At 39.6% G+C, this 25,583-nt stretch overlaps 1 protein-coding gene across 3 annotated transcripts; it reads left to right on the top strand.

The window, feature by feature from the left end:
- The first annotated feature begins 732 nt into the window (after nucleotides 1-732).
- On the top strand, nucleotides 733-24,557 carry LOC116715867 (sodium- and chloride-dependent GABA transporter 2-like). Of its 3 annotated transcripts, none has more exons than XM_032556583.1 (15): nucleotides 733-887; nucleotides 12,086-12,330; nucleotides 12,408-12,542; nucleotides 13,740-13,880; nucleotides 13,961-14,051; nucleotides 14,141-14,273; nucleotides 15,111-15,245; nucleotides 15,343-15,446; nucleotides 15,737-15,861; nucleotides 16,808-16,920; nucleotides 17,015-17,152; nucleotides 17,379-17,481; nucleotides 19,376-19,476; nucleotides 21,530-21,700; nucleotides 21,785-24,557. In XM_032556583.1, the coding sequence occupies exons 1-15, from the start codon at nucleotides 748-750 to the stop codon at nucleotides 21,932-21,934; spliced, it is 2,025 nt and encodes a 674-aa protein (XP_032412474.1). In that variant the 5' UTR covers nucleotides 733-747; the 3' UTR covers nucleotides 21,935-24,557. The 3 variants fall into 3 exon arrangements, with proteins under 3 accessions (XP_032412474.1, XP_032412475.1, XP_032412476.1); XM_032556584.1 differs by lacking the exon at nucleotides 733-887 and adding an exon at nucleotides 9,789-10,247; XM_032556585.1 differs by lacking the exon at nucleotides 733-887 and adding an exon at nucleotides 11,208-11,959.
- Nucleotides 24,558-25,583: the final 1,026 nt, after the last annotated feature.

Raw genomic sequence — 25,583 nt, 5'->3', positions numbered from 1 at the left:
ATAACACAAACTACAGCAATGTATAACTTCCAACTTAAATTGCTCAAAGTATCTTTAACAACTTGAGAACATCTTGAAGAATTATATTCCATTTGTCACAAAGAGAAAATTCTCAGCAGCTATTGACTTTGTACGTTATAAAGTCATTAGCTGCTACGCTATATGCTTTATACACACATCTGTGTATAAAGCATGTAAAAAGTAATAGCCATAGAGGCCAAAGCCATAGAATTACAAAGGTGTGTTTCATTGAGCAATCAAGGTGTGTCACTGTCAACAGTTCATTAAATGCCTCTAAGAACGTCTATATGACAGATGGTATTGTTTCACATCAATAGTGAATGCTGCATATAGAATTTAAGTCAAATAATGACTCGATGTATTTGCTGTAGCTACCTCCTACTTAGATTAAACAAAAAGTGGAGATCCTTTGCTTAGTCTCTACTTGAATGTTGTATCAGGAATGACAGCATTCCTGATATTATTGTGTAAGTATAAGTAAAGTAAGTAAAGTAGAGTGACACACCTGAGAACTGAAGGTTCTTTATGCATGTGTCCATGCATAAAAAATTCATGGATACACCTGTCCCTCAGTAGAGACCATGCTCATGGTGACTGTTTTTTAATGCTAAATGTAAAATGTGAATTAATGAAACGTCCCAAAGAGCAGTTTCTCATATGAGACTGCGTCGGAGATTCACACTCCAACAAAACACAGTTTAGAACAATGCATATTCACATGCTGAAATGGCCCAGTCAAAGTTGTGTCATCACACTGATGCTCTGTTTTGCCTCAGCAGCTCTCTGGTCCAAAGCTCCTCCCCCACGACTACACCTGTCATGTCCCTGGGCCCGTTTCAGTCATTTCTTGAGGACTTGAGGACGAGGTAAGCAAGCAATTCTTTATTATCCAAAAACAGCTTAGATGTTAACTTTAACCGCGTAGTAAAAGGAGTAAAACAGAGCCCACCTGGACATTTGGAGCTGATTTACTCCTCCCACCTGATTTGTGTGGATGTTTTATTGCTGAGTACCTGTATGTTTCCAGGCGGGGGAAGAGTACAAAGAGGACAGTCTCAGGTTACCGCAGGTAGAGGAAAGACACGTGTGCGCAAATGTTTGTGTGTGAATGTGGCTTTTAATTACATACAAAATACAAAATAATGGATTAAATTACAAGACAATGACACTGTTTTGACTCTGGGTTATGTGTGAGACCGGTGTGGCCATATTCATGTAATTTTTTATATATAAAATTTTTTTTAAAAACGTGACAAAAAAGTAAAAAAAACAGGCAAAGTTTTAATTAAGAACACAGATTAGGAGTTCCTGATCAGACACTGTAACCTAAAAGAAATTGTTTTGTAACCATGACTTGCATCACAACCCTGCTCATACAAAATGCTGAGTCATGCTAGGCACGCACAAACTTACTATGCTTGACCTAAACTTGTATTTCTGCATTTCACACTCCCTTTTGTTTGACCATCAAAAGATAACATGTCTTAATCTGTGTTATCTGCTCTGATGTTTACACATCATCTGCTATTTCTCTGGTTCCGCAGGTTCTCTTTTCTCCATGGCTGCATGGCCACAGGAAGAATAGACCAGATTAGCAGCAGGAATAAATAATCAATAATACAAATCTTTAGATTGCTTACTTTTTAAATTTTTTTTCACATTACAGCCAGAAATGAAATGCATTTTGATGTGAAATAGATGAAGAATAAATTAAATATGTATGCAACACAGGGTGATTAAAAAACTAGCATTGAAAACTCGATCCTTACATGGACATGGTGGTGGCAGCATTATGTTGGATTGTTTTTCTGTTTGTTCTTTCAGCTGGGACATTTGGCAGACTGGGTAAGAAGATGGATAAAGCAATTCTTTCTTAAGGCTTGAGAGTCTGAAATAGATCCAAACAAAATATTTTCGTGTTTTAAAACTGCATAGTCAAAGTCCAAACCTGAATCTAACTGAGTTTGTAGAATTTGCCTAATTATTAAGGCATGGCACACTTTTCATTCTGCTTCACAATTATGAACAGCTTAGTGTTTCCATAAAACAACTGATAAAATACAGTAATCTGAGTTTGCATACAGTATGAAGTCACTCTTTTGTAAACATAAGCTTTTTCGAGCTCTACAGTATAACTTGCAATTGTCAAAACACTATAATTAAAGGTAAAGCAGCCTTTAATTGATCTGCAGGCAGTCCCACTCACATGGCAACCACCATGTGTTTCACCAGCAACACGGCTACATTCACCTAAAGACCTATTTCTTCCTGTTTGTGCTGATGTAGACGTGTTGTGATGTCACGTCAGCTGCAGCGTGCGTTTTATTTTCAGGCTGTGTTTAGCCGGAGGGACTTTCTAACGTCTGCCAAAGGTGACCACGGATGTTTCCATCGCTCTCATGCGATTTAACCACATACGCTGAGGCAGCTTCTTAGATTTAGTTTCTTGCGTTCAGGAAGTGCCGCTTTCTGTCATCGCAGTGAGGGGGGACTGACTCTCTCGTTAAGCAGTCTCCCAGTTTTCCATGAGCCACTGGCAGAAACATTAGAGAGTTTCGCCGGAGTCGATGATGTGGGCCTGGTGCCGTTTTGTGTTTATGAAACTGCTATGTTTCATAATGTGCTAATATACAGTAGTTGTAGCAGGCTGGGTGGGATAGTTGCATGTGTCACTTCCTCTTTACTGAAACACTGTTTGTTACCTACTGGAAGGGCTAAGGTCATATTTGCCGCAGTGAGGTGTCAGCATTATTCAAGCCAAGCCATTCATGTGGCTTATCTGCATGATGAGAAGTGTTGTCAACACATTGGTTATCGACCTGGTCAGTCAACACAGACTCAAGCTGATTTATGTGGAAGGGGCTGGTAGAGTACAACCAATCACAAGGGAAGGACAAGCTAGAGTGATTTCTTCTGCTTTTGCTTCTCAAATATTTCAGATCATCAAATTTGAAATATCCGATGAAGAAGACCAAAAACAAAAACAAAAAACTCAGGCTTTTTAAAATAATCTTTCAATTTGTGAACCGGAAAGGAAGTGGTGAGCCTTTTCTAGGAGGTCTGGCCTACCAAAATTACTCCAGGAGCAAACCCACAAACTAAATGTCTTAAACTAAAATCAATGTCGTATGGGGCTGAATGAAAACAATTCTACGAAATCAACATGAGTAACTACCAGATCCTTAAATTCCCAGTAGATCTCATCACTGGGACTTCATTTGTTGTGGCAGCAATGTAGTCATAAGTGAGGTAAGCCACTTTTGTGCCAATAATAGAACTTATGTTAAACCGTAAAAGAATCACCTCAAGCTTTTTTGGGGATTACATCATGGTAAAAACACATTTTCTGTGATATTTCTCTGTCCTTTGTGGAGGTTTTGAATCCAACATAGATTGTTTTTGGCCTTTGGCATAATGAAATGCATCACAAACTCATCAAAGCACCGCTAGTACCTGTATGTTCTCCAGGAGTATTGTTTTTACTTTCTTTCTTGACACTTTTTACCCCTTACTGAATAAAAAATACACTTTGTATATACTCGGGTTGTCTTTCACTGATCTGAAAATTATATAATCTTATCCTTTTTAATCACATTTAAGTGAAGAAGTCCAGCCCATTGAGATTAATTTAAATTAATACTGAAAAACATCTTATCCTCAAGTTAGTTTTTTTTCATACCTTTAATTCACTGATAGCAAAAACAGTTTGTTATCAGTGAAAGCAGAAGAAGGGCTTATTAGATGAGGTTTTCAGATAATCCCTCCCTGCATTCCTCCTTGGGCCGATTGCAGCCCAGAGTGAAGGTCTGGGAGCCTCAGGCAGATTAGATGGATTAATTACTGTACAGTTGACGTCCTGGATAAAGGCATGACTTCTACGCTCTCATCCAAACTCTGGTTGATGCTATAAAGCGTCTTGATGTATCTTCTACTCCATCAAATCAAAGATGTGTAGCTTTTACGGTATATACTGGAGTTCAGTTTTGTTTTCTGCTATTGCAAAGGAGGGAAACTGTTAATGCTGCTTCAGGGTCGAGTATTCACGAGTGAACCATCCAGGCTCTTACCAGTCCCATGATGTGATGATTTAGCCCCTCGACTTCAGGCTCAGTGATCAACAGGAATCCGGCTTTGTTTAGATCACTCAGGTCTGCCTGAGAGTCTGGTTTATAACAGGCTGAGGCTGGATGGGCAAAGGGAGAGAGACGGGGTCGGACCCACTACTCTGTAAAATGATCAGGATGAGCAGGGTCTCAATTAATCCGGCTCATTAAGGCACCATCTCGAGGGTTTAGTGAGAATCCACAAACAGAGGTAAGTTCAACAGGAGGACAAGAGATAGTCTGTCAAATTTCAGCTAGGAACTGGTATTTCATCATCTCCAAGTGGCTTTCTCTCATTTTAATCAAATTATTTGCTTCCACTTATACATCTGTCTTCGCATTTTTTCCTAGAATACTTTAGACTCAAGTCTCTAGGAATTTCTAAAGTTCCTACAGATTTTCCATATCTGATCCATAGTGTGATTAGTTTCAGCAATAAGGACAAAGATGTTAGCTGAAATATGTACATACTATACTTAGCTCACCTTGTTTAGTTGATTAGCTTCTGTATCTTTTCTGTGAACAAATTGTAACAATAAGGGAAAATATTATGTTGTATAATTCAAACTGAGCTAAGCTAATTTTCTACTTACGTTAAGCCAGATTTTAATCTCCCGTCAGAATGATCTTTGTACTTAATTTAAATTCCCTAATTTTTAATGTTTGTGGATTTGCTTTTTATGATCCCAAAGTAAAAATTAAGTTGATCATTTAATTTGTCTTTCTTGGCTGGAATTCTTTTTAATTATTGATTTATAACACTGCTTTACAGCCACTGACAGGTTGCTAAGGTTTGTTTCTCTGAAATGTTAAATAAATGATAAAATAATGTTTGCCGTAACCACTAAGATAAGTTTGAGATGGCGGCCATTAGCTTTACCCTCAGTGACCAAATAAACTGGATTTATTCCAAATTAAGAACATAGACATTATCTACAGCAGGTAAGACACTCCATGTTTAACCTTTTTTTTTTTAAACGCCACTTCAAAAGTTCATATTCCTTTGATACATCATAACAACTTCTACAAGTGAAATACTGTGGAGTATTTCTATAAATGGCTTGTGAGTGAGCTGCTAAAATGTTTACCTATTGAGGATTTGAGAAGCAGACACAGGAAAGTCCAAGGAATTAGAGCTCTTAAGCAAACCACACCAGGAATTTTAAATAAGAGTTTGATGAAATAATCTTGTTAACGTTAGTGTGGTTGATTGGAGTTTTTTCTTTGTGCTCAGTTCAGATTCTTAAAAGATGCCATGTAAGGATTTTATTTCGAAAGCAAACGATTAAATCTTAAAGTCAGGAATAACTATTCAACAATAAACCTTCTGCATGTATACAAACAGATTTAGCATAATGTCAGCAAAGGAAGTAGGTGAGTATTTCAACTACTGCTCTCAGTAAGAGTTTAATCTTTTGTTTCAAGTTGTATAATTCCTAAACAAACAGATATTCATGCTGAACAATAGGTAGGAGCAAAGACTCCCAACAGCTTTTGTCAGCTGTGTTCTCATGGTGAATCAGCAACTTTTACTTAATATGCATACATAATATTAACATGAGTAAAATATTCAAAGAAAAGTGCTAAAAGATTTTATTTGAAATAAAACAAATTTGCAACAAAAGGCAAATCTGCTCACACTTCATCCTCCCGACTTACATCTCTATATACTATAAAAAGAACATATTTGTCAGAAACTAAGAGATTTTTGTTGCAGAGAGTGTGTTTGCATGGGCCTTGTTAGCTTGCAGCTGGGGGCCGGATCGAGTCACAGTGAGCCAGTTAGAAGGTGTTGGGTATCTTGTCTGTAGCTGCTAAACCAGAAGACACCTGCTTTTCAAACCATCTCTGACCTCATACACACATATTTATATTGCCATTTATAATGCTCAATCACAACTAAAACATTATACCAAATTTTTTTTTTTTTTTACTTCTATCATTTAATTTATGCATGTGGATCCTTTTCTGATTTGAATAGTATTCCACTACTGGGATAAAGGGTGTACAGTTCAGTATCCTCATATTAGGGCTGCATATCTTGATTTTGCCGTTACAGAACCATCTTCTTTTAGTCCTTGTTAATATTTAGGAGTCAACTAATCATGCAAAAAGTGCCTCATAAATGTTATGAGATATTTAGCATTTATGAGGCAGATAAATGCCAGATAAATGTTAGCTAGATCATTCACAAACTAGGTCAAGTTGTAAGTTTCACTTTCAGGATCCAGTCTGCTGAGATAAATGAATCTTTTTCTTTTAATGTAGTATGAGATTAACTGTGTTATTATTGGGACGTTGATGAAATATTTCCATCTTGCATTGATTCTGTTGCAGCAGCACACATGCTGTAGACATGGATCCTTGGCAATGGACTCTCAAACAAGCAGCAGTGCTTAACACACACACTGTAAAGTATGGTGGAGGCTCTGTGGTACTGTGGGACCGTTTACTCTTCCAAAGGCATCAGATTTCAGATTTCAGTGATTATTCTTGGGTTTTTCAGCAAGATGAAAATCCAAACCCAAAGCAAAATGAACCAATCAGCACAGATTAAAAGCCGCAACTTTTGCAAAACAGGGGAAAAAATCATTGCAGTCGCATCTTGACAATGAGAAATTAGGCTGTGGTCATGCTTCTGTTCAATGTCTCTTGCATGATTGTGACTGATTTTGCATCTCTCTCTAAACTCGGAAGTAACAACTCTTAATGTTTTTGCAAAGCAGCCGATTGCAAAGAGCAACAGAGTTTCTCAACACCTCTGACTGTATATCAGTGACTCAGTGCCCTTAGTACAACGCACCTATAAAACTATCCATAAAGCACTTAGAAAGTGTGCATGGCTGCACTTTGTCTGAGTTACATGCAATGGCGGGGCCTTTAAGGAGGCTTGTCATGGCAGAACAACAGAGACTGTATTAAAGGACTCCTGGTGCCGGGGGGTTATTTAACCCCCGGGAATTCAGGCATTCGTATGTGGAGAGGCTGCATGTGGAGAGCACACGTGTAGTTGAGGAATTCATGTATTGTTGAGACTTTTTACCGCTTCCTGGCTCTTGACCTTTAACATCTTGGCTTCCTTTGTGCAAAGTTTCCAAGCAATGAACAATCCTGAAATAATCTGACATTAATTTGTATTGCTAGTTAATTTCAGACTTGAGGAGTACGTGGAAGTTTCTTTCCACAATGCAGAAGTCTTTTTTCTGGAGCTCGATTTAGTGCTTTAATGTTGAAATTTTTAGCTGTAAAGTTAGATTTTTAATCAATATAAAAAAGTCTATTTAATATTATTTTTTGGGAGGTGTGGGGAGACAGCTTCAGATTTGGCTATTTTGAGGTTCTTTCACATCTTAAAGTTTGGTATGTAGAAGAAATTGTATTTTTCTTCTTCTGCCTCTAAAGTGTCTGTTTTTGATGTATGTTTTTTTATTTGGCTTTAAAAAGTGGATCAAGACATGAGTTTAAGATCAGACATCCTGGTTTTAATGACCACAGTTTTAGCAGCATTCAGCTTATCTTTAACACATATCACCAAAACCATAAAGATAACCTGCAAACAGACAGAAATAGATGTCCTGTCCTTGTGACCAATAAAAACTCTTTTGACAAGAACAATAGGTTAAGTTGAGTTAAAAGTCAAGTTAAACCATCGTGACTTGAGGAATATTCATGAAGGCTTATGTAGGTGACTTGTTTTCAACTTTTCTCTTCATGACAGCCTTTTCCCAGCTGAGTGATTCACATTTTCCAAGCATTATCTTCCCCTTTTGTATTTTAATACTCTTGTTTGGTAAGGCAAAAGAATGTGAACAGAAAGTAATGCGTTTTAAATCAATCACATAAAAAGAACAGCTAAGCTCATGGAGAACACTTGTAATTAATGCAGAATAGCATCTGCATAAAGATTAATCAAATGGTTTTCAAATGCATAAGGCTGTTTTTACCTTTGGTTTGAATTACTTCCTTAACTTTTCAAGTGGTGGTGTTCGTGTCACAACTGACATCACTATACAGTATGTGATACATGGTGCTTATTTGCATGGTAACTTTACCCATTTTGCATGAGCAAAAACAAAGTACAAACTTTCAAATGCTGCGTTTAATGTTATAAAATTATTACAAATAAGCTGAAGGGTGTCTGTTAATCCATGTGAGTGTGGCTGAGTTCTCAGTAGTGCAAACTCTTTTGGATAAAAACAGTTTTTGTTGGGCTGGAGACAGACTTGGAAAGTGTAACGTCTTCTAATGTACTATAAAACAAGCTATACACATAAATCATGAGTGCTGTAAGAACTAACAGCTCTTAGCAGTCAAAATTAGCAAGATTATCAGAGCAGTGTCATGTTTATGGATTGATAAAGTGAGCATCTCAGCCATCTGACTTAAATCCAAACTTCTGTTTCTTTTTAACAATGAAGAGTGATTTAAAAAGCAGAACTTACTGGTCGCCAGTGCCTGAAGGGCTAATATCAAGGTTACGGTTCTCAGAAATTATGAAGACTCTAATTAATTTCAGATTGCACAAACAAATGGGTTACTCTTTTCTTGAGATCGCTGTATTATTCTCGAAACTGGAGCCCTTGACATGCATGACTGCTCGTATGCACAAGTTACAGTACAAGCTCTTTTACTCTTGCCTGTGATTTATACTGCAGATAATGTTGCCTAATATGTTCGAGCAATGGAATGTGATTTTCTGAATGAAGTCCATAGAGCAGACTGTTAGCAAGAGACTGCATTGTGTTACTGAAGCTATAAAGGCTCTGCTGATTGGGTACAGGTGATGACACAGTCCATTAAAAACGCTTATAGCTGAAGTACACCAGCTCTACAGGCTCAGTTCCAGCCAAGATGCTGGAAAAACCTTCCAATGTGGCAGAAAACAAAAAATACTTTCTCCACAGTGAGGCACTTATTGCCAATCTTTTCAAAACCGCAGTGTTTGTCGCCAAGAGAGGCACAACCAGTTAGGTTGCTTTTACACATAGGGACATTCTAGTTTGAGTAATTTACCATTTAAGATTTACCTATTTTTGCCGTGGTGTCTGATGAGTGTTGTACCCGAGTCATTCACAAGTCTGTGTTGCTCAAAAATTAAATTAACATTGTGCTGAAAGTAGAGGAGAACCCAATGTATGGAGGACCAAAAAAACTTCAATGTCTCCCAGATTATGAAAAAGCATTGCTTTTTTTGTTTTTTTCCAAATACAGGAATTTACATATCTTTGTTGATTTGAGCTATATTGTGTAGTGCTAAGCAACAATAGGCAGAAGTTGAAGCATTGGGAGCCCCCACCCCCTCCTCATTTTTATAATGAGAGAGAAATTCATACACTAAAATAAAAATGGGTGACAAAAAATGTCAAAAGAACACATGGAAATAAAACACACTTGTGTTGAAAATGATATGAAAGTTTTAAAATAGAGAGAAATTATGTATTTTAAAAACAGTAATATTTACATTGTGTACTTTAAGATATAAATTGATAGGACTAAACAGAAAAAATTTGGTAAATTAAATTATAAAACATGAAGCATATTTTTCTTTTTTTTAATAACTGGTAATTTTAAGTGTGCTGGTTAATTTATTTGACCCTTTATATATTTCTGCTTTTGTTTTTAATCAGTTTCGGTCTTCCATACGAACGAACTGCAGCGAATCGGGAAGCCGTAGCTCGCTCCTGTTCGTTTATTATGCCACAAAAGACGCCTTTTTATGCGTTTTGCTTCAGTTTTATCACACTCCTGCCTGATTATACACAGCACAGGAAGGAGGACTCTTATTAATAAGTAACATGGAGGACAAAATATCCCCTAGGGCAAGTTGCTGCGCAGGTTGCGGAAGCAACATAGAATAGGGACAAAGTCGTCATCAAGGGCGGCTTCTCTGAAGTTTGGTAACAATGAGACGGTATGGGGGAAAGAGTACTCAATACCCATGATGCCGCGCGGTTCATTTTGTAACCTGTTTATATTGCCGGTCTTCCGAATGGACTCTGAAACACACAGTCAACGGTGTAAATTTGGTTCCTAGTCGCTGCTGAAGCCCATGCCCGGAATAGACCATTTCAGCGCGCGCGCGGGGGGGTGTCCGAGGTGTGGAGAGCCACCGGAAACGCAGAGGTAGGCGCTGTCATGTCCAGTTGTCTACATTTTGTCTTTTCATACCGCTTCCAGAGCGAAAACTAACGTGGTGGCTCTGTAGCGTGAGGCGGGATTTGGAGGAGCATCCCCAGCCTCCAACACGCCTCTGCTGCTCAGTCCTGCACCGACACCGTTACATGACGTGTGTTGCTTTTGATTTCATACAGTAGAGTTGGCATGACCCTCGAATAATGCTCACAACCTCATTATTGTGTGTGTTTGAGGGCAGTACTGTGGATAGTAAAACTGGAGTTATGAAAGGTGGCTTGGACTTGTTACATCAGCGTTATTTGATCACATGGTTCGTAATGGAGCGACGAGGATGAAAAACGAACTGAGGTCACCGGAAAATATGAGGAATTTACACAAAAATCAGATTCTCAGTGCAGCATCCTTCAACAAACACTGGATTTTACAGATAAAAAGTGGCACAAGCAGTTTGAGACGCTTTACATCAAAATAAAGTGTCAAAAGCATGAAGAGCCCTTCAACTTCTTCACATTTTATGTTAGAAATGTAGCAGAAAGTAGTTATGTAACAAAGAAAGCTTTTGTTGCAAGAAAATCATAAGTAACACTTGCAGTTCGTCAGCAGAGATATAAGGGAAGGAAAACGTGCAATAAAAAATGCTTAAACTCTTGAGACTTTGTTAAAAAATGAGTGAAAACAAACATAACAGTTGAAATGTAGTGATAGCATCGTTCTGTGGGGACTCTTCAGCAGGAAAAGATAAGCTGGTTAAAGTTAATAGGAAGATGGATGGAACTAAATACAAGAAGCTAAAATCTGTGATTATATTTAACCAATATGTCAAAATAATCTGTGAGAAGCAGTCTTTTATAGTGTACAGTGAATATAGCAGTCACTACAATCTTAAACATGCTGCGATGGTGTGATTTAGATCCAGACATATCCATATCCTTGTACTATAATGGTCTAGTCAAAGTCCTAAAGGTGTAATTCCAAATGAAAATCTGCCAATGCTTGAACATTGTTTTGACTGAGCTCTTTTGCCCAGAAGAATTGGCAAAAATCTTAATTTCCAAACATCCAAAACTGCTTCTACAAAAGTATTGACCCACAGGGGTCTGAATACAAATGCTCACCACACTTTTCAGATTCTTATGTGTAAAAAATAAAAATAAAAAAATTTAAACCATGTACGCTTTTCCCTCCGCCTCTGGTCTGCTGTATAAAATCAAAATAAAATAAAGCATTATTATGAAAATGTGAAAAGGTTCTACAGATATGATTATTTTGGCAAGACTCTGTATGATTTTAGCTAAAAATTGCAAACGGAAAACCGGCAACGAATAACAATGGAAGCATTAATAATACTAATGTATCACAATAATAAACAGAAAGAGTCCCAAATATTATAGAAAAAAATGCTTTTCTTCAAGTTTGGATTAAAATATGGGTAAAATGCATAAATAAAAGATTTTATAAACAAAAATCAGCATTCTTAGGCACATGCTTGAAACATTTCCGTTTACAAAAGCAGCATTTATTCTTTACGATGAATGAGAAGTGGACAAATTTAGGCATTTGATGTCCTGCAGACGTCTGATAAAGGACACACACCCACAGGAGTTGTCCTTGGGACTCACACAGCTCAGATAAGAACAGCAGCCGAACCAACAGTCAGAATTCCTCCCAGCCTTTACTTTCTCTTGCTCAGCCGCGACAATGTGAGTTCTTCCGGCTCTTCTTGTTCCTTTATGTGTCAAAATGCTTCTTCTGACTGCGTTAGCTGCAAGATGTGCTCGTCTCCCTCATTAATTCTGCTTTTTTGTCTTGTTTTCTTCCCGCCCCAGGGGTGTGTGTGTGTCCCTGCCAGAACCGGTGATGGCCGACCAGCCTCTCTCGCAGCCGGCCGACCAGCCGCTGACAAAGTTCCCCCACTCCGGCCTCCCCAGGAGGAAAGAAGCCCTGGGAGACGGCCTGCAGGCCCGGGGCCAGTGGGCCAGCAAGGCCGAGTTCCTCTTGGCGGTGGCCGGGCAAATCATCGGACTGGGCAACGTCTGGAGGTTTCCCTACCTCTGCTATAAAAACGGAGGAGGTGAAGAGAAAAACAATTTTTTGGAATTTTCCGGTTTCTTGTTTTGCAGATTTCTGTAACCTTTTGTTTGTGTACAGGTGTGTTTTTTGTCCCCTACCTGCTGTTCCTGGTGCTGTGTGGCGTCCCCCTGTTCCTCCTGGAGACCTCTCTGGGGCAGTTCACCAGCTTGGGAGGGGTCAGCGCCTGGAGGACCATTTGCCCATTATTTGGAGGTGATCCTATTTTTAAGTCATCAGTAATCTATTTGCACTTCCTGTTTGTGTTTGGAATGAAAAGTGCTATTTTTTTTTTTGCGTGAATTACTGCACTAATGCAGCGTGGCATGGAAGCGATCAGCCAGGTTGCTTCAATAACAGCTTTCAACTCATCTGTATTTATTTGTTTTGCTTTTGCACCTTTTCCTACCACACGTTTTCCTTCCACTAAGCTTTCAGGTGATGTGCTTAAATACAGCAATCTGTGTAACTTTTGTGCAGCAGTCTTAATAATGTTCATAAAATACTAATTTTTTTATCTTTCTTTATGGATTTATTTGATTTCAATTATCCCGTCATTCTGAATATCGGGCCCTCGCAAGAGTGAAATCAAATAAATCCTTTTTACGCTATTAAAGAGAAACTATCAGCTGTCTAAAATCTCCTTTCTCCCTCATTAATTCTGCTTATTTGTCTTGTTTTCTTTCCATGCATTTTATTTTGCCGCTACAGCTTCTCTTCTTTTAAGCTATTAGCCCCTCAGAAGCTCTAGACAATATAAAACAAACTTATCTTAGCAGGAAATTGGGGGATAAAAAATAAATCCTCGTCTGTATGGGAATGTCTAGCTCCACTTTGCAAACACAGGGGAGGGAAGAGAGGATGATAACCTTGACTTTAGACACAGATTTGGAAGAGTTCAAACACAAAGAGGTAACCTTTTACAACATTGGACCCTGTTTTTGTGTGTTAGAGAAAAGACAAATACAAATGCATGCTGATCTTTCAGATTTTATTTGTACAGAACATAAAAAGCAAGCTATTTTGTGTTGGGTTATTGCTTAAAAAAGTTTTTTTTTTCTGTCCTTTGTGTGCTTTTTGCACCTCGGAGAGAAAATTGCAAACTTTGCTTGCCTTATGTCAACTCCCGGAACAAAGAGATTTGTTCTTGTCAGTTTCTCTCTGATCCGCACTTTTCAGTAGCAGATTAAAGGACTGAATTTCATTAGCAGACTCAACAAACAGGCTCTTTATCCAGACAGTCAGTCTTCTGTCTGTAACCCACTCAAGATCATCAGATCCTTCATTCCTAATGAAGATACACGAGGTGTGGGCTGCAAAGCTTGAGAGTTGCAGTAAAAATAAAAAAAGACGCTTTCATCTGAAACCCAAGCGACTTGGAAGGGATGTAAGCTTCCTGCCGTGTCCCTGCAGGTCTCGGCTACGCTAGCCAGGTGATGATTCTGCATGGCTGCGTCTACTACGTCGTCATCCTGGCCTGGGCCCTCTTCTACCTGTTCTACAGCTTCCAGGCCGAGCTGCCGTGGTCGCACTGCAACAACACGTGGAACACGGGTCGGTGATGGCGTTTACAAGCTGCCGGTGAAGTGGTTTTATAGAAATTCTAAAGGTTGGACGTGTTGGTACTTTTGCAGACGCGTGCTTCCTGTTCGATGAATACAATCAGACTGCAAATGTCAGCAGCTTGCCTGTGAATGCCACCTCCCCGGTCATGGAGTTCTGGGAGTAAGTGTAGAAAAGTCCTCATGCTGTTTACAGGTATAGTCAATGTCTCGGATTGGTATCATCCTCGTGTGTGTTTGTGTGTGTTCCAGACGGGAAGTGCTCCGCCTGTCAGGAACTTTAGATGAGCTGGGTCCGGTCAGCTGGAAGCTGGCTCTGTGTCTGGCCGTCGTCTGGCTCGTCTGCTACTTTTGTGTCTGGAAGGGCGTGAAGTCCACTGGAAAGGTCAGCAGCAATCTGATAACATTGTTTTGCACTTACACCTCTCATAAATACAGGCAAGCGTTCATTAAATGATTGTGTTGAAGTCAAAATGTAACAGAGTTAAAACTAACAGGATTCAGTTCACTAACCCGGTACAAACTGTTTGTTCATTTATCAGTCTGTTATGAAACAAAGTATATCCAGTTGAAACCAGAGATTTATATCTTCTTTATAAAACAACACATGTTTTTTATTCTCACTAGCTGCACTTCCATTGACCATAAATTTGTGCATATTGGAGTAACGGAAAATAAATTTACCTAATTGAAACACGTCAATTATCGAAATTAGTGTAGGCCATAGAACTGCAATGGAAAGACTTTTTCAAATAACAAGTGTTGCATCCACGAGGAAAATGTGAGATCATCAGAAACAAGATCACTGAAGCAAAAGACAGCCTGGTAACATAACAATGATTCAAAATAGAAGAGTAAATCTCCCAGGAAGTTCCTGAACTATGACGAATGTTTTGTTGCATCTTTCTGCTTTTCGTAAGCTGTTGGTTTTCTCTACCAAGCCGGAACACTCATATTTAGTCGGACACAATTACACCCTGTACCCCAATGCTCTCTTAATTACTGGGTCAATCACCTTCTACTCCAATTAAGCCTGTGAACCAGCCTCCACAACTGAATGCAGCCACACATCATTTTCAGCACGTATTGCTCAGGAGTCTCTCAGAATGTCCAGATTTGTTTTGTTTTTGTCCTCTTGAGTACTTTTATTTAATTTTCTATATTTATTCCAGCTGAAGAAGTGAATAAAGATGGGTTTATGTAGCGTTTGCACGTCTTTCAGGTGGTGTACCTGACGGCCACCTTCCCATACATCATGCTGCTTGTGCTACTGGTGCGCGGTGCCACTCTGCCTGGAGCGACCCAGGGTATCATTTACTACCTCAAACCCAACATCACCCGCCTGGCTGACCCTCAGGTGCACAAACACCCCTCATATTGTACAGATTTATAAGAAATTGTATTTAATTCTATCCATTTATTCCCTCCTCTTCTTCTTCTTCTTCTCTCTCTAGGTATGGATGGATGCTGGTACCCAGATATTTTTCTCTTATGGAATCTGCTTGGGAAGTCTCACAGCCTTGGGCAGTTACAACAAATACAACAATGACTGCTTTAAGTGAGACTCACACACACACACATGCTCACACACACACTGAAATGTAAGATGTTAGCTCCCATCAGTCAGATGGCTTCCAGAAGGAATGGCAGGAATGGGCAGAGAAAACACTCCAACACAGCCACACCTCAAAGAAAATCCCTCACTGCCATGTTTCCCACAGTCTCACTTTCCCACACACACTCAGCCCTGAGCGCCTCCAGTCTCCAAATCCATCTCTTGTTTTGCAAAACTGAATTTTTCTGTGCTAAATCATGGGGCGTTGCATCATATTCCTTGTTTGTTCCCAGGGACTCCTTCATGCTGTGCCTCCTGAACAGCGGCACCAGCTTCCTGGCCGGTTTCGCCATCTTCTCGGTTCTGGGCTTCATGGCTGAAGAACAAGGCGTTGACATAGGCACCGTGGCTCAGTCAGGTGAAAGCTGGCTCTCAGAGGCACAAAGTCTTTAAAATGTCGTCATCTGATCCTTTTGAACTCTGAAGAAGTTCTGTGGACATTTTGCATGATTTGGTTTTTAATTTAAAACCAATTTAGCATCGTCATCTTATTTAGTTGAATCCAAATAGGCAGAATTAAGCAAAACTCTTAAAAACTAATGCTTCCTTTTTACGTTTAATAAAAATAACTAACACACTTCATTCAAAGCATGCAGATAAAGTTAAGCCTTTTTATTTGCTTATTTTAGCGGGGGGTTCTTTTTCTTTATACATAAAAGCAGTGTAATGTGCTGAATTTTGAAGGGTTAAAAATCCTAAAATATAAATAATATTTGAATATTTCAAGATGATGTAGTTTAAAAGGACTGACTTGGTTTATATTAGTATTAATATGTAGCAAATTTTGGGACATTTTCTGTTTTTAGTACTTTATTTGTGAGGATTTATTTTTTAATCTGACAATGCAAAAATAATAGTGCATCAAAGTCAGTGTTACTTGCAATTAATTATACATTTGAAGACTTAATAACAATAATCAAATGTTTTTACTGAAATCATTTTAGTATTTGATAGAATGTTGATAAAAAAGCGGAGCTATGTGAACGTACTCACACTTGCAGGGTTAAAATCCCAACAATATTATTCATATTGATCAGTATTTAAGAATAGGTTTAAGAAGTTTACTTGTTGAAACTGAAAACAATAGATACATTTTTTGGAGCAGCGTTTGCGAAACTGACATAATTTTCTAATGATTTCAAGTGAGTTATTTGGGGGCTTTCTGGTGTTTAAGAAGACTGATGTGTTTCAATTGGGAAGAAAATGTACATGCACACAGTATTATAAACCTATTAATGGTTAAAATTGTAACAGTAATAATAAAAACAGCCCTGTTAATCCCTTTTTATGGTGTGTTCTGACAGGACCCGGTCTTGCCTTCATCGCCTACCCGAGAGCCGTGGCCATGATGCCCGTTCCTCAGCTCTGGGCCGTCTGCTTCTTCCTCATGATCATCATGCTGGGTCTCGACACGCAGGTAGACGCTCTCTTTCATATTATGATGTGACGTCAGCGGAGTGTGTATCTGTCAGCTCACACACAAAAACATTTTCCTCTCGTCTGGGATCCAGTTCGTGAGCCTGGAGGCTCTCATGACTTCGGTGACGGACCTGTATCCCCACGTGATCCGGCGCGGATACCGCAGAGAGCTGCTGCTGCTGCTGGTGTGCATTGTTTGCTTCCTCATTGGGCTGGTCATGGTCACGCCGGTGAGTTTTGTGACTATGATGTTACGTGACCTCAGTGAGTTTATTGAAATTCATTAATTCTGAGAAGTCATTTTCTATAAAAAGTCTGATTTCTTCAAAATAAGAACTACAAAAACAAGACGCCCATGCTTTCTGTTAGCTGGTTTTTTTCCATAACATGGAACAAAGGAGTCATGTTTGTTGTTGTTTTCTCTCTGTCCTCTCCATATGTTTCCACCTCGGATAGGGTGGTCTCTATGTGTTCCAGATCTATGACCACTTCTCCTGCAGTGGAGCCAGCTTGCTGCTTCTCTCCATCTTCCAGTCTCTGGCTGTCGGCTGGGTCTACGGTATGAATCCAGCTCTACTGCACCACTTGTAACATTCAAGTCAGGGTACAATGTCGGCCAACGTTACCTTTTTGGCCGACATTGTATGATGTAAAATTACCCCTCGTCTCCCTGAACACAGCATTTTCATGGTGAAGCACTGTGGCGGCATCATGGAGTGAGAGACAGGAAAAAACATAAAAATACAGCCAGAGATCCAATGAAGTGTTAGTGTCCTAGTCAAAGTCCAGAGCAATCCAGTCTTCTATTGGGAAGTCTTGAAAAACTCTGTAGCTGAACTTGGGTAAAAATGCTAGGGTCAGGGTTTTTGCACATCCTTAAAAAGCCTTAAATTCAGGTATCTAAAATTAAGGTCTCAAAATATCTTAAATATTTTTAAAAAGTGAGTTGGCCTTTAAAATTTTAATCTTACATTTTGCTGATGCAGGGCTATTTCAACTCTATTCTGTGTAGTTTATTTTTCTCATGGGACTTTTATATCTGGTAAAAGTTTGAAACATCTTCATTGCTTTCTGTTTCTGTTGAGGCTAACGCTAAGTACCTGCTAGCATACACTTGCTAGCTAACTAGCATTTTTGCATCTACCATGGGTAAGCTTAGATTTATCGCCAGGTGACTGGATGACATCCATCTCTTCCTCTGGCTCGTCTCTGTTGTCAACCCCTTAATGTTACATTCATTATGTGCAAAATATCTAAGCACTACTTCTATTTAAAATATGCAATTTTGTTTTTGTAAATTTCTGTCATGATGTAGATCTAAAATTTCAAAAAGCCGTAAGTTTGAGTTGATGAAACCTGCAGAAACTGAGTGTCTAAATGTGGAAAACTGAAGATTTGCATCCAAAGTATTTATCCACTGACTGCATGTGTACACCACACTTTTCTGGTTTTCATAATGTTGAAAACTGTGCATCATTTGCCTTCTTCTGCTACTTTGTGTTGTGTCCCTTAAAATCTCAGGGGTGTAAATACAGCTGCAGTGCACTATAAATAAGGAGTCATTTATTTAATAACTTTTTTCCATACTGAGCTGTTTTCCCTCCTACTCTTCATTTTTTCTTCTTATTTAGTGGATCTATTCCTCTCTTATTTAACTTTTATAAATATTCCCCCTCCGAGTTAAATTTCTGTCAGAATTATATTAAAATGCTTTCATTGATGAATGTAGTTGGTTCTGATAGAAGATGTCTGCCTCCTCTCCTCCTACATTCCAATTCCAGTCAGGAGTCGGTATATTAATCTGGCTGCAGTCTTCCTCTGCTGTCAGGAGGCTGGCTCCTGGCCAGATCCTCCCGTCTGCCTGTCTCCTCTGGGCCCTAAATCTGCCCCCTGGGCCCCTTTCAGTCTCAGGCCAGCGGCCCCAGGGAGCCCCTATCTCGGGCAGAAATTGGTCTCCTAACTCGGCACGAGACGCTGTCGACTTAAACGAGAGATGAGAGAAAGTGGTATGTTCACAATTAGCTCAGCCCAGTTAATGTTCAGCATTTAACTTTACAGCTGTTGGAGAGAAGCAATCAATTGTTGTTGCGGGGGATCAGAAATGGGCCGAATCCGTTCACATTGTGTGTTTTTGTTTGATGAAGCCAGACAGGTTTTATCGCTCTCCCAGCAGTTGAGTCGACGGCTTTTGGGTAGCACAGCGGTCAGGACTCTCAGCTCTTTTACAGCTGTGGGAATCTACTGTTTTTAAGGACTCTACTTAACATATAGTCCAGGAGTGGATGGCTTTTGTACAGGTGACACTATAGCAAGAATAAAAAGGTTCAACTGCAGAATAAACTCATTTTTTTCTCGTGCTTATTTATTTATTTATTTTCTTGCTTTCTCTGCCGCCAAGTAAAAGACAGCGGAATCTAAACTCCTTTTGTTGTTACTGTGTTCTTGTTCGTCAGGAGCCGAGCGTTTCAGCGGCAACATCAGAGATATGACGGGCTACAGCCCCCTGCCTTTCTTCAAGCTGTGCTGGAAGTACCTGACTCCTGCCGTGTGCACTGTGAGTAACCTCTGCCTGTTGGCAAACTGGACCAAAAACCTCAGTCAGAACTTTGAAGGTCCACTAAAATATCTGGACTTCTACGGGGTAGAGAAACAAGAAAAAAACTCTCTTTATGCAGAAAATTATGATGAGGAGGCTGAAAAAAGATATGCAACAGCAACAATTTGTGGTTTATTTGTGGCTTGAGCAGAATTCCTCGTCGTTCCAATTCCATTTTATAGATTTCCAGCCTGGAAAACTGTGAAAATGGAAAGCTTTTTGCATTACCAGACTCTATTTCCTATCTGACTGTGCAAAATATATTTTTTTCCATCTTTTAATCACTCCTCTTTATGTCCATCAGTCCAATCATCCATTCAAACATTTTTCCATGCATTCATTGAACCGTCCAGTCAACCATTTCTTCCATCAAAACACTCCATACTCAGACTATGTGTCCAAACATTCATCTAGTCACAGGTTAGGTAGTTAAAGTGCCTCTTATCTTCAATAAATTCAGTCTTCTTTAGTAGTGCTACTTAAAATGGGGAAATTCATTGAGAGCTATTTAAATTTAAGTCTAGAAAACTTTTTAATTCTAACATTAACACCCTGCTAGAAGCCAGGTTGACCAGTTTTCCTACAGTTCTCCGTTATCTGGACGGCCTCCACTGCATCACAGATCAGTGCCAAGTTTACAACATTCCTCCAGTAGTTGCTGTCAGGAAAAAAAAAAAGCCATTATTCAAGGTAGTTGGGCGCAGCCTTGTAAAAATGGGAAAAATCCCGCCTGGCTGCTGCCGTCTGTTGTGGAAGCGACTGAGGAGTAGCGCTGCTTTGCATTCCAACGAAGGAATCCATCTGTTGTTGTTGGAGGTTTGTCTGAAGAATGAGCATAATCTCATTGTCCAACTGCAGCGCAGCATCATGGAAGGTTTTCGGCACATTACCAAGGACAGGAACGGGTGTCCTTCAGCCTTTATCGAACAACTCTAATAAGTCTTTATTCCAATTTGAGCATGCTCCACAATTTTTCTACGAGAGTCACACAGTTAACCTCCTTTGCCTTCCGCATAACTGAATTGTTCTCTGACAATCCACAATGAACAAAGTTTAGTTGTTGCATTTTTGTCCCGTTGGATGTCGCCGCAGGCTGCAAGCTGAGCCAGACTTTAGAAAGTGCTTGCAGGGGCAGTAGTCCAGGGCGTCAATTTGTTGGGGGCGCCACAGATTTTTAAAGATATTTTTTAAATGAATCCATATTTTTAGGACACCGTACTTTATATAAGTACTGATCAGTTTTATATCAATTGGTAGCATCAATTCATACCTGATTAACTTCCCAGATGGTACTCTATCCTCCATGAATTGTTTGGGGTTTTTTTGGCACAAAACCAATATTGTACTCTTCTGTCAGCAGGTACTGGCCCAAACAGGGATCAGAACCACAATAAATGAAAGTGGCACTAAATGCAGTCTTCAGAAAATCTGAACAAATTGGAAATTATTATTACTTATCTCCATTATTCTTGAAAGTACAAACTGGTCAGAAAGAAAATGAGCATGAGACAGGAACAGATCCGGAGGCAACAAATAGAGTTAAAATGTGGCCACAAATTATCAAAGAGATGAAAACTAGCATTAGCTGTTGATATAATGTTAAACCATTTTAGCTGCAGGACATATTTACAACTTCTGTGGTGTTTTTCCACCAGATTACAACAGTAATGCCTTTTTAAAACTTCATCAGCTATTAGATGTAGGTTAGCATGCTAACTTGACATTTATTGATTCTAACCAGAAAACAAAGCACAAGTTAAAGTGGTTGAGAAACGTTTTTATTTCCTCGCATGGGTGTGGAATAGTTTGCATCAAGATGCATCTAAAAAATGAAAAAATATCCACAGAATTTTTTTGCTACTAACAAGATCCAGATATTGAGGTTATTTGGTGTCATTTTACAGTTTAGTCCTTATCTTTTCACCCCTCCTTCAACAGAATCCAATTCATAGCTTAAATATTGGAATAGAGTGGTGACATCAAAGAGTCGTATCCCTCCATCTTCTTTCAGGCTACCTTTATTTTCTCCCTGGTGCGTTGGTCTCCACTGAGCCTGGGGAAAGGACTGGTGGCTCCGGTCTGGGCCACCACGCTCGGCTGGATCCTGACCCTCTCCTCGGTTTCCCTGCTCCCCATCTGGGCTGTGTACGCGCTGGTCACCACTCCAGGAACCCTGCCGCAGGTGATTTTTCTCGACGATGACTCGAAACTTCACAGCAACGATGGGATTTTTATCTTTCTAACTGGAACTTTTTCGACTCCTTAGCGCTTCCATCGGCTTTGCACCCCTGCTGAGAAGTCGTCTATGGCCTTCCAGCACCTCTTCACCAACGGCTCGCCGCTGACCTACAGCCCCGTGGCGCCTCTCAACGGGAAGCAGCAAATGATAGAGCTCCTCCAAGAAAAGAAGACATGACGATAACGAACGCTTTGTGGCACTGTATGCTGCTCAGCCAATCAGGTGTGCCGAACAGAACAGCTGATCACAACGGAAGACTTTATTTCAAAGAATGTTAAAGGAGAAATGTTAGAATTTACCAAAAAGTCAACAGTTTGAGGCAACAGTTTGGAAGAATTATCACAGCATCCGACCCTAAACTGGGATAAAACTTGATTGGCCGTTCAGATCAGCCACGGTTCCTGTTCCTGCCCACCCGAGTTGGTCATTTCCATACAAAAACAGCACACACTCCTGAATCTTAACCGTTTTTGCCTCTATACTTGCTATCATAGCTTTTCATTTAATTTTACAGTTTAGTCGCTGTACTTGAGGACCATGTAACAACAACAACAACCCCTAGAGACGTTCCCTTTGTTTGGCAGCAGCACGCAGTCCTCAGCTACACTATACTCTCTATGAGAGACTCAGAGAGTGTTAGCATGTCTGCTGAAATGACTCCATGAGTCAGACATGTGATGTCAGATAATTTATCTGGAGATTTCTTGAATTTCTCATCCAAACCAAGTGGGGTTAATACTTGAGTTGCGTCCACTAAATGCCACTTTTGCCGCCAAGCTCTGAAGCTTGCTGTGAACACCTTAACAACAGCAGATCTGACTGAAACGTGCACTAGTTTGAGGTAGTTTTGCGTTTCCGGTGTTTCTTTAGAAACGGCATAGATGATCATTTAGTGGTGTTTCTCCAGAGTAAAAACTTCAGTACATTTGTTTCAACTGTTATAAGCAATAATAAACAGAATATAAGCTGGGAAATGTAGTCATATTGATTAAAAATGAAACAAGGGTTGCTGAAATGCTTTCCTGCTTATTTGTAAGATTAAAGTTAACAATTAGTCAAACAGGTCAACGCTTCAAATTGAAAAGCGGCTGAAAGGATATATCATAATAGAGTATACCTTCTTTGAAGGTCTCTGTAAACCTCGTTTAAATTAATTTTTTTTAAACTACTGCTGCTTCAAAGAACAAAAAAAAAAGAACTATACAATATTTTTTAATGTCTGCACCAAATGTTTAAGTTTTTTTGTTGTCATGATTGTTTTTTTAAGATGTTTGCCTGTATTGTTCAGTGTTTCAGTGATGTCAGGTAAATAAGGAGGCAATTGTAATGATGAAGGGGGCAAAGGGAAGGAGTAAAGTTACAGCTTGAACATGCCTAGAATTATTTGCATTAAATTTACAGGAGTGAAGTTTGCACAGTTTACAATCCTCATGATTAAATTTTAAAATGTTTATTTTTTTTTTTTAATGGTATATTCTCTAGAGCTCTAGAGCTAATGTCCGAAGAGATTTGGCTCTTCGTTTGTTTTCACAGTTTTATGGTTTTTACAAAATTTTCAATTAAAATAAAAACAAAAATGTTGCATAGTACATGATGCAAAAATCATGTACTATGATTAGATTAGTTTAGATTAGCTTGGGATTAGCTAATCCCAAGCAGTTTTATAGTTTTTATGCTTTGCAGAAGTAAATAATGTTTTCCTGTTAAATTATATTGCATTTCACTTTCTCCTAAAAATTCACACTTAAATCCTATAAATTCTGAAAACATACTGTTGTGGGTTTTTTTTAAGAAAAGCTCTTTCAAGCCTTTCAAAGTCAACATCAGCATAAGAATATTTTTTTATCAATAGCAGTGTCTCTCAACAGTGTGACAAAAAAATGAAACCATTAGAAATCATTGTAAAACTATGCACACATAGTGTGCATAGTTAGTAAGTGTGCACACTTATGCATATATATCTGTCGGATATATATTTGGACTCTGGTTAGATTATTCCAAACCGTTAGTATGGTGTTTTACTCTGGTGATGTGCTTAAAACTTTGTTTGGTGTAATTTTGACCCTTTGCAATATTTCTGGAAACATTGACTTTAGCTAATGTCAGAAACATCTTTTCTACAACTAATAATCTTTGGTGAACTCTAGAACACAAAAGCTGCTTCAAGAAGGTGCAAATTTATCCATCAGCTTTTTATTTTTTATATTTTTCCCTTCATTAGATTTGCCCCCCTTTAACTGCTCAGGATGTACAGTATAACAGAATATAAATTGCAAATGTTTGAAATACACAGCAATTCAGCAGGGTTGTGTACACGTTTGAGAGACACTGTATGTGACAGAATGAGAATGTAAACATGAAGAATTACTGAAACTATTTCATATTTCTGTTCTGTACTTTAATGTCTGCCCTGATAAACAGCAAGTTTTTTTTTAGTTGTTGTTGTTGATGTTATTTCTCATGTAAACGTGTGTAGGTTTACACAGTCAGACATGCTTTAATAATTCACTATGGGTCTCGATTTCAGCTTCCTGTTCTGTAAGTCCGGGACAAAATGTACTGTACACTAGGATCGCTTGTTTACATCTCTGAAATCAAGTGGAAAAGAAACATTTCATGACCGGGTGTGATGCTTTAAACATGTAAGAGGACCTGTAAGCAAACTTAGAAGGAGCTGTCTTTCTAACCGAATTTTTATGTGCTTTAAGCCTTTGCATCGACTCATCAACTTGTTAGCATCTGTGTTTACAGCTGTGCCTCTTTTGTTCTCTTCTGAATCAATATATATACTGATTGTGGAGAAAAGGGTCCGTTGTGCCTGTTTGTTTCCAGATGAGTGTCAAGCTGTGTGAAAGTGGACGTGCCGGTGTTGAGACATGATGTACTTGTGGTCCAGTCACACCGTCACCACGGCGACAGATGTAAAAGATGCTGGGAGCGCACCTTGCAAACCAAGACTCCTCATCCTGATGGGAATTGTTCATTTGGGCGTCCACGATGGGATGGAGAGGAAGCAGTGCGTGTGGGCAAAGGAAGTGGAGGGTGTCATGGAGACCAGAGAGGAAGCGAAGGGCGGCAGCTTCAAGCCGACAGAACCCGGCGGTTACATAAACGGCTCAGCCTGTCAATTAGCCGTATTGGATTCCCTCTCTGCTCAGTCGCCGCGGAAGTGGGCCGGTCCCTGCGCGCACGTGGCTCGGCACGTTCACACACACACACACAACTTGTTTTGGTTTGCAACATCATAGTGCAGCCAGCTTCCCACGTGTGACTCTGGTGATTTTTTTTTTCTTTTGTGTGTGTGTGTGTGTGTGTGTGTGTGGATAAACGGGGGTGGTTTCCGTCCATATGGATGCCTTGGCATAGACGCATCTCCCTTTCAGATGATGGGAGGATTAGTGTGTGAGATTCAAAGAGGAGAGAGGCAGAGAGAACCAAAGCCGTGTGTTGTGTTAGTGGAGCTTTGAAAAGATGCTGTGGGATAGTTAATTTCTGCTGAAGCTTGGCGCCACTTAGTTTGCATCTGCATCATTTTTCATCACAGCTTGAGAAGCAGAGCCTGCCTCCTTCCAGAGGTATGACACCTCTAGTGAGCTTAGGGGCATCTCACCGCCTCAGATAGTGCACTTGGCAGTTTGGTGTAAAGGAGAAGCAGTCTGTGGGAGGGGGAGGGTGGTGGTTGAAAGAAAAAGGAGACGGGCAGTGGGGGTGGGAGATACGTTGCATAACAGGAGGGTGATATGGGCACCAAGTTCAACTTGATATTGGATCCATCTTGGTGTCTGTCGTCAGGAGAAGAACAGCAAGGATTTTATAACATGGGGTC

This window comes from Xiphophorus hellerii, chromosome 24, assembly GCF_003331165.1.
Source record: "Xiphophorus hellerii strain 12219 chromosome 24, Xiphophorus_hellerii-4.1, whole genome shotgun sequence".
Classification (NCBI taxonomy): Eukaryota; Metazoa; Chordata; class Actinopteri; order Cyprinodontiformes; family Poeciliidae; genus Xiphophorus; species Xiphophorus hellerii.
Note: the sequence above shows the minus strand (reverse complement) of the source record. Positions and strands in the feature narration are given on the sequence as shown.